At 34.5% G+C, this 9,570-nt stretch overlaps 1 protein-coding gene across 2 annotated transcripts; it reads right to left on the bottom strand.

Moving 5' to 3' along the window:
* Nucleotides 1-1,889: 1,889 nt before the first annotated feature.
* Nucleotides 1,890-5,741, bottom strand: LOC149533651 (translation initiation factor). Of its 2 annotated transcripts, XM_089803436.1 has the most exons (8): nt 5,378-5,741; nt 4,537-4,755; nt 4,174-4,224; nt 3,696-3,766; nt 3,373-3,444; nt 3,162-3,286; nt 2,938-3,010; nt 1,890-2,201 (listed from the first exon to the last, which is right to left on the bottom strand). In XM_089803436.1, exons 1-8 carry the CDS (start codon nt 5,508-5,510, stop codon nt 2,097-2,099), a joined length of 849 nt encoding a protein of 282 aa, XP_089659562.1. In that variant the 5' UTR covers nt 5,511-5,741; the 3' UTR covers nt 1,890-2,096. The 2 variants fall into 2 exon arrangements, with proteins under 2 accessions (XP_089659562.1, XP_089659563.1); XM_089803437.1 differs by lacking the exon at nt 3,696-3,766 and having other exon boundaries at nt 4,174-4,271; nt 4,534-4,755; nt 5,378-5,715.
* Between the last annotated feature and the right edge of the window lie 3,829 nt (nt 5,742-9,570).

Here is a 9,570-nt window from a genome sequence, read left to right as displayed (position 1 = left end):
GACATTTCATCATGAATTTCTTAGCATATAGTCACATTTGCACCAATGATAAGGACGTCTTGAAATTTGACAATTTAAACATGTTATTCAAAAAAAAGATTGAAAAAAGCACTTAAAGTATTCATCATTGTAGAACATATGTAAACAAAAAGTTACATACGATTTAAGACTTATAATCTTATCATATCTCATATAGAATTCTTTGACTTCATAGACATTATTACTTTCATGTTTTACTTCATCTCAATGATAGATAAGAGTGTGACTTGAAATGTTAATGTTAAAGAACACACACATTCAAATCAGAAATCTATAAAAATTATGATGATTTTGATAAGGAGCATTCTTGAGTTGTTGACAATTTTGGATCACCCAAAAATATATTTACTATTTTTTTATTTACAGTTACATGTTTGATAGTTTATATTGGCAAACTCTTGTTTGTTATTTCCACATTCTGCGAGCTTGGTTTCATATTGTGTATATAGCATGGATCATTATCCTAAGTGCCAATACATTAATGTGATAACTCGAGGAAGTTATGCTTCATCTTCTAGGGTGTTGATTTCCTATGTTGTTCTTCAAACAATGTCTAGTGTTTAATTCGGTAAGGTTCTATATTTAAGAGTTAGTTTACGCGTTCTTGGATCTAGGTAGTTGGTAAACATGTGGACCTATATCTTAAGTTGCATAATGTTAACTCTTGTATTATGTATTTGGTCAGTAATTACTTGAGAGTTTGTCCCATAATAATATAAAGCATGTTTCGTATTATTAGAAATTGTGAACTCGAAGCCGACCTGTCTATCTTATGGCTATATATGTAATGTTCTTGAGTCATAGTAGGTAGCACTGAAGTGACATTCTAGTATCACGAGTCATGGTCAAGGGGAGCTTGTATAGCAAACTTTGGTCTGTAATTCTGAAATACATTGGCCATAATCAGGAGGGTCTTACAGTCTAACAAATAGTATACTTTAGCATGCGAGCTGTCTTATGAATCGGTGGAACGTAAGGCGGACATTTGATATAACTGAAGACTTGTTGATAATAAAGTGATTTTTCTTGGAATTATATCTTGTATACTTCTGTTATATTATAATTGCTGACGGCTTGGTCATCTCCTTTGAAACTCACTTACCTTTGTACTGCATAAGATGAATTGTAGAAACTTTGATATCTCTGATTAATAGAGATTGAAGAATCTTATAATCGTGCATTGACTCATCATACAAACAAGAGCAAATCTGCAAATACGTTACAGTGCATCATTGTTGGGCGTGTAGAAATTGAAGCTGCCGCGAAGATGAATTGTAGAAATTTGATATCTCTGATTAATAGACATTGAAGAATCTTATAATCGTGCATTGACTCATCATACAAACAAGAGGAAATCTGCAAATACATTACAGTGCATCATTGCTGGGCGTGTAGAAATGGAAGCTGCCGCGAATCATAAATTCAGACACTGAAAAAACTCCATGACATATACTTTCAGGCATGAAGAGGCAGAGAATGCCTACCGGCTTATTATTTTTTTTTTATAATGTCAAATCAACAATGTTTTGATAGGTGCTTTTATGTTGTTGAATAGATAAAGAAAAGGCTGACCCAGCCCGCATTAACTAAACAGCCATATGAACATGGACAACACTGATTAGATTTTTTCTGAATGTTTAAAATTTTCAGTTTGAGAAGAGCACACCGCATTGGTTATAAATTATTTCCACCTAACATAGGTATAAAATCTTTGGGCTTAATAAGGTTTAAACAATTTCATTATATTTGGGTGCACCAGAGGATTGTATTGAACTTGCTTTAGTCCTGTACAGCAAACGAACATGATCATCTTCCCATATTAACACCTTCAAAAATTTAAAATGCAGTGATGATTCATAATGTTTCTTGCGATTAGGATTTGATATTATAATCCACAGTCCAAATCGGAACGAATTCTCTAAGCTGTTCTACAACTTTATGAAAAGTGCTTATTCAAATACATTGATCTCGCAGCATTACAACTCTTAAGTAAATATTCTGGTTCTAATTCAAAGTAGGAACAATTGTGTTGGCAACTTCTGCCTTGCAGAGTATTGTCAGAAGCTTAAACCCAGTTGCAGACCTAAAACCGAATGTATCAAAAACAGCGCCATAATTCCACTGCCTAAAAACCCATGTACATTACGAAGATTTGGATTGCCCTGCAAGACAGACATTAAATTATATAATTTTGTGTTGATCTTCAATATGTATCTAGAACATCTAGTCTAATAATAATAAATAGTAGTATAGTTTTCAAATGATTAGATCTAGAGTTATGAACTCCTGACCTCTTCTCTTCTTCAATGACAACACAGCAATTTAACTATTGCAACTTGTCAATATCAATTAATAAGAATACTTTCTCATATAAGTGCATTTAATTATAGATCACCCAAGCCCTTAAAAATAGTAATAAGACCTGAGTGTATACTAGCTCATGTTTTTAGATTAGCTTAACGAATGAGAATTAAAAATAGTAAATAACACCTTAGTGTATACTAGCTCATGTTTTTAGATTGGCTTAAAGAATGACAATTCCATCAAGAAGAAGTATGGGTATCAAGAAGGATATTGTAAGGTCTAGAGTAGCCTGAAGCACTTTAATTTCATGTTGCCTTGCACTGGTTCATCTTTGATTGGCCTGATCTACCTTGTGAGACTGGCTATTAGCTGTTTGCTTGCAGCCTTCTTGTTGCTTGTCTCTTCTTGTCGTTTGAGTTGTTCTTCCAGGGTTTTGTTCTGCTCTATGTGAATGAGTTGGAGCTCTTTCAAATCTCTCTTTTTACTCTTAATCAGGGGGCAAAAAAGTTCATGTTTTGAAACTTTTGTTTCTATGGGAAAAATGCTTTCACCATACATATTTCAAGCTATTTAACGATACTAGTAAGAACTTACTTCAAATAAAGTTGGCAAAATTGTCTGAATTGTGAGGAGAGATAGGCCAATTACACCTGTAACTGCATGTGGACTGCAAGACAAATATATAATTAGTTCTCTACAACAGTTTGTGGGATAGTTCTAACTCTTAATACTTAGATTGTATTTAGTAAATAGAGTAAAGAAAATGGAAGTAGAATACATCAGCCCATTCATACATAAGCACAAGGTTTAGTGAGTACCTCTCAAGTATGGGCTTGTCTGAAGTCAGAAGGGAAGTGATTCCACCAGTCGCTCCAAGAGCGAAGAAAAAGAACATGCCTGCTAGGAGCTTCGGATGTAAATCCTTTGCCTTGGCTTTAACTTCCTGTAAATAAGTGTTTGTTTTACAATTACTTTCTGCCGACCTCAGAAACCCATACAACTTAAATATAGGTTGATTTCAGAGCTTACCACATCGTCTGACAGGCGGATTTGCCAACCCAAATAAGAGCCATAACCTCCCATTGCAAAGAGCACCACAGCCTTCACAAGAAGAAAGCAATTTTAAATAACTGGAGCTCCCAGTGTCAATATCTTTTTTAATAAGCTTTTATGATTAAATTAAAATATTAAAGTTCATGTTTTAAAAAAAGAGTTCAGGGATACACGATCATTCAGTAAGTCACACAGCTATGGGTTGGAAGGTTACAGAACTATTCATAAAAAAAATTTACTTCAGACAGCCAAAGCTGTACCAGCTGAGGGATGTGGGTCAAAACTATTATCTTTTTTACCCATCTATTATTAGGGTCCACAAGTGAGTCGGGTCGAGACCACCCATCATCAGCAGCATCTTTTTCTTTATCTTTATCCTCCTCAGACCAAAGAGACAAAATGGTCAAAGTCAGGTGAGGGAACAACCATTTCGACGAAGTAACTTAAGGCCACAAAGATTCTCTTTGAAATGAAAGTTTTAGTCTAATGTATTATTATCGTCCTCTCTAGCACACATAGCTTTTATGGGTTTCCTTATTTACAACTAATATCAAGCCCATACTCAAATACAAATCTGTTGACTGTTGTATAGTTAAACAAAATTAACTGATCAAAGAAACAGGACAATGTATGGAGATTGGACTTAGGTGTTAGGACCAAGATTTAAGCAATGCCAACATCTAATCTCTTTCCCAAACTTCGAATAAATTATGGCATATATGGGAATCGGTTCATTTTATACATCAAGCAATTACTAGAACGAAAAGAAAGGCATACCATATTTCCGGGATGACCCCAATGAACAAGCCAGTCTGGCAAAGTCCATGTCTTCACCAATTCCGCAAATGGTCCAAAAACGGAACTAATAGTGTCAGCTGCAGGATCTATGCTAAGGAAAACATATTTGAAAAATCCAACTAAATAGGCAAAAAAAAATTTAAAAATCAATCTAAAATAGATTAAAAAAGAAAGGCCATGCGATTTCCCCACAGAAACAACATGCCTAATGCGTTGGAGCAAATATATGTACCTCTCAATTGAAAGGTAATTGCAATCTTTCAAGAAAAGGAAAAAATCTCTAAACGCAGTATTTGAATATATTTATATTAGAAGGACGTAGGTAAAGATAAAGGATACCACCAGGAAGTGCAGCAAGAACGAGATAAGGAAGAGGGGCTACTGAAAGCATTAGTGTCTCATTCTCATTCTGCTTAGAATTCCTTTCACTTTCATCAATACTTGAATCTTCTCCTTCTGCTTGAGTCGTTGTAACCAGAAATTCAATATCTCCATGGAACTCTTTAGGCTGATTTTTCTCGGTAATTGAGGAATCGATTTCCCATCTTAGGACTCTGCATTCTGTAAAGTAGATTGAGTGAATGAACACGGTATACAATAAATGACATTTCATCTTCCTGAAAACAATGATTTAATTTTCCCGCCAAAAACAAGCCAGGAACTCTGGTTAGCATTTGCTAAGATAAACTCTATTTGCTAGATTAAACTTTTTCACAAGTTTTAAACAATATGCAAGGCCAGAACCGAGAAATTCAGTTGTAGGTTTTGACAAAGGATCTCATATGCTAAATTGCTATCTGGCTTGGAGTTTGCCGTGAATCTAAAAAAGAACTGAACATTTAACTTTCACAAGGAAGAACTCTGTTAACTATGGAATGGCTAGTCTATTAGGAAAAGCGTCTGCTGAAGAAATATATCTATATATATAACCCATATCATCTGATGGTTTTGAGTTTTTTTCCACTCAAAAGAGTTAACTAAATTAAAAGGGTTTTTTTCTTTTCTTACTTTTAAGCTTTAAAAAGCTTGAGAAGAGTGAGTTAACTGCCCTTTAATCGGGTCTAAGAATCTGCCTACGCACATTTTATCTGAAAGTACTTAAGATAAACAAGCTTGGTGGTATAGCTGAAATCCTGGAAGAAACCCTGAATTTAGATTTTGGAATGCGAGGAATCCAACTTACTTGATTCAAGCTGCCTCCTGCATTTGTAAATAGAATTCCAACGTGACAATGTGGGTTTGTTGTACAAATCGCAATGTTTGTGCAGAGAAAACTGACTAGAAATAGTTGCAGATCTTAGGGCAGAATGGGCCATCTCTCCCTTTGACCAGTCAAATCAGAGAAAGCACCAGTTTGGCACAGAAAGTACTGGGAAGCAGCTTTACCAGATTGTATATAAAAGCAGCCTGGGTGGTATGTAGATTGGATCAGATTGAGCAGGAACAGTGGATAACAAAATGCAGCGTGGCATCAAAAGAACCAACAAAAAGTGCATAGTATATCCCGCTTCCACATGCTTTCCACAATTACAAGGCACACATGGGATAAAATGTTTGATAATAGTAAAATTCGTTTTATTGTAATGCCTAGTGATCAATAGCGGAAGACTTGAGAGGGGACTACAGAATGTGATTTGATTGGCTATCAGATGCGCCATGTGTATTAATGTCTGTGCCTAACTGTATTTTGGAGTATTTCTGGAATTTCTGTTTAAGCTTGTGGAGCCTTCGTACAGAGTCGCTTAGTTATCTGAGGATATTTCCTTTCTTTATCTCAAGTTAATAGAAATATGTTTGATCAAGCCATAATTTTCACGAGCACGAGCTTCCATTCAATACTCTCATTAAAACATGGAGTTCAAAGAGTCGTGAGGTTGAACTACTTTACAACACGGATATCAAGAGATTTTGATTGAGATACGGAGTGAATAAACAAAACTGATTGAACATGGTTTAGAGAAAGGATATCATAGTTGTCATATTTGTCATAGTTGATTTTGTGTAGACTATCTTGATTTCTTATTAGTGGCACAAATGACGATAGGATCTTATTACTTCAAGTGCGAGACGAGAAGATGGAAGAGGTCCAAAGAGGCTTGGGAGTAGAGAATTTACATATTTTGCAGATCTGGAGCAGTTGAAACTGAATGACATTTTCTCATATGACAACATCTGATCTCTCTATGATGCCATCTTGATGGCGAACAACATGCGTAGTTTATTTGAAGGGGATAAGATAAAGCAGATTGTTGGGTTTTTGGTTAAGATACATACCAAAAGATTAGAAATGGAAAGGAATTTAGAAATTATCTAATGCGGTTGTTCTTCGATCCCTTAGATTGTTCTGGGCTTGTGGACGTCATTAAAAAACATTCATTCATTCATTCAGTATATAGTATACTAGCAATTGTACTTCAATAATTGCAATGAATATGCCAATAATAAGATATAACATAACAACAATTTTTAAAAATTAAAAATCTAGAAACAATTTCTTCATTTTTCTATATAGTTTAATTGTATTTTCATCATTATTCTATTTATTTTATTTTTATTTTTTATTTTAAGTGGGGTTTAAGATATGTTAAAGAGGAGGGTTGATCTAAATGTAATATAATATAAAATAATAATAAAACAAATGATATATAAAATTTAATAGAAAATATAATAAAAGGGCTATGTTAAATTATATGAAATATAAAGAAATAAAATATTATATTTTGATAAACATATTTTATAAAAATGGTATAATAATGTCTTCAAAAATTGAGTTTCCTCTAGTGAACTATGCAATAATACGAATAACACGAAAAGTAGTAAAAAGTGTGAAAATCTCATTGCAAAGAACAAACGAAGGTGCAGAAAAAGCACTACGAACAAAACAGAAAGGCAGAAAGAAACCCCTAAAAGGGGGGGGGATGACAAAGGCTCTTAGGTAGAAGAGATAACTCTACCAAGAACCATGTGCCCTGAATCAATGGCCTGTAGAAATAGCTTTGAAGTGTCGATATGGCTACATGAAGAACGAAACAAGGAAATTACTAAAAAGAAACATCCAAACCCTACTCGAAGATCTCTACGATTACATGAAGAATTCTATCAAATTCTTAGCACCAATAAACCCTAAAATATTTGAGGGCATGAAGCCATCCAAGAATCTAGATGGGAAACGATACAGAACTGAAGGGAAGTGAGGAAATTAAAGGATCAAAAATGTAGACAACAAGTAAAATATCCCCAAAAAAGAAAGGAAATGAGTGCAAAGATTGTAGAAGTAAGGGACAAGGAGAGATTGGCGAAGCAAGAATCCTTTTTTGGAAAAAACACAATATGTTACCAAACCAACGAAAGAGGTAATGAACATCTCTTTTGAGTTTTGTAATGTTTCTCCAAGAGGGGAACTAAATCCAGATAAGCATTATGTCAACCTGTATTCATCTATTCCTAAACCTACCAAAATATCAAAAGAAAATGATATTCCTCTCAGATCTAGGAAATCTATACCAAAACCATTTTCAAGCCAACTCAAAATCGCCCCTTCAAAACTTGGGCCATATATCCCGCCGCATAGGAAAGCAGGCCCAAGGAGTCCTAATTAACCAAGGATAAATATCCCTCCGTCTAGGAGCCAAGAAAAAGAAGATGCTCAAATCAATACACCCAAAGAGACCCTAAACAATAACGCAAGCACATATACACCAATCAAAAGCATGGAATCTCATGGTGATCAGAAATTTCAAATTATTAGTAATGAACACAGCAAACATAGATGTTTTGAATGCCAAAAGGTTGGAATCTACGAATACCAGAGCGGCTCAATTAAAGAAACCCCCAACCTGACTAAATGGCTTCAAAGTCTCTATAGAGACCAGGTAAGTATCTCTATCCTCTCTAATAGATTAATTTACATTGATATGAAAATAGTACTATTAGGAGTCAATCTATTTCCGTGTCTTGTTTTTTTTTAAAGGGCATTTTTTAAAGTTTATTTTATGGGAACCAAATCTAAATGAACAAAGGATGAAACAGGTTAAGGCTTTTACCTGGATAATATGTAAATCACTGCCCCTCAAATTAAATCAAAGTCAAATAATAGAGAAAATAGGAAGAGATTTAGGGAATCTGATAGGTCTTGAAGTACGAAAGAGCTCATCTAGTGATGTTAAATTCTTTCTAAACATAGAAATAGGCTCAACAAAAATTAATAAAAAAGATAATAGCAAACAGATCCCTGTACAAACTCTCTTTTGGGAAATATGAAGGAAAGATAAAGAAAGCCTGAAAGTTGGAACCCTCCTCTTCTCAAAAACATATCAGAAGAACCTCAAACCTTGGATAAATCTTTGGTGTCAACAAGGCAAGAGAAACTCCCGGATTTAAAACAATAAGGATCTTTGAACCACCTTCCATTCCTTCTCTTCCTCCTCCTAGTAGAAAAGAATTTCATGATATTTCTAAGGGGGATAGAGAAGAAGGAGAAATTATTGAAAAGGAAGAGTGGAAATTGGAAAAAGATACAAAAAGCAAGGAATTAGAAAATATTATATTCTATGACAACTCTATGTTTCATCAAAGAATCAATGACTTGTAGAAGTGTGAGCACTATCAAGAAAAGATCATCCAACCCAAAGAAATAGAATCCTACATAAAGGATTACAATAAGATAATTCATGAACTGCTACTAACACAAACAGATTACAAAGATCAACTAGAAATTTGGGAGACATCACATAAGAAACATGATGATAGGAAAAAAGAGATTAGTAGATTAGGTGAAGAGGTAGTTTTAAACACACTAGCTGTAGTAATCCCTATTTCAAAAGAAAAAATTGGGAAAAAAGAATTGGCCACAGCTAAAAAGCTAGGAACCAAACAATTATTAGCAAGGAAAGAGACAAAAAATCTCAGAATGAGCAGTCAATGGAAATTGAATTAAGGGAAGAAATAGAGGAGGCATCAAGGAATCATCCCAAAATGACATCAAAGGCCAATACCATAAGTAGCTCTCAAGAGGAAGAAGTGGACGTACAAGGAATGAACACAATCCAAGAAGAAGTCTTCAACGATTTCTCAACCCCAAGAAGGGAAGGGAGAGAATAGGTAAGGACACATCAAGAAACTATGGAAGCATCCCAATTGCTAGAAAAGAAAATTCCCCCTGCCTCATAAGAACACTGGAGCAACATAACCATTTGAAAGAAAACTAAAGGAAAAAATAAGCACAAAATATGGCAAACACTATTAAATGGACAAGAGTCATTTGAGGAAGTTGACGAAGTAAGCAATAGGCAAGCAATTAACAAAGTAGAAATGAAAGAAAGACTCAAAATACCTATAGAGTTTGAAACAATAATGAACAACATAAACCTAAGGACT

The sequence above is a fragment of the Cupressus sempervirens genome, chromosome 10 (assembly GCF_028749045.1).
Source record: "Cupressus sempervirens isolate cs-2001-9-10 chromosome 10, ASM2874904v1, whole genome shotgun sequence".
NCBI classification, from domain to species: Eukaryota; Viridiplantae; Streptophyta; class Pinopsida; order Cupressales; family Cupressaceae; genus Cupressus; species Cupressus sempervirens.
Note: the sequence above shows the minus strand (reverse complement) of the source record. Positions and strands in the feature narration are given on the sequence as shown.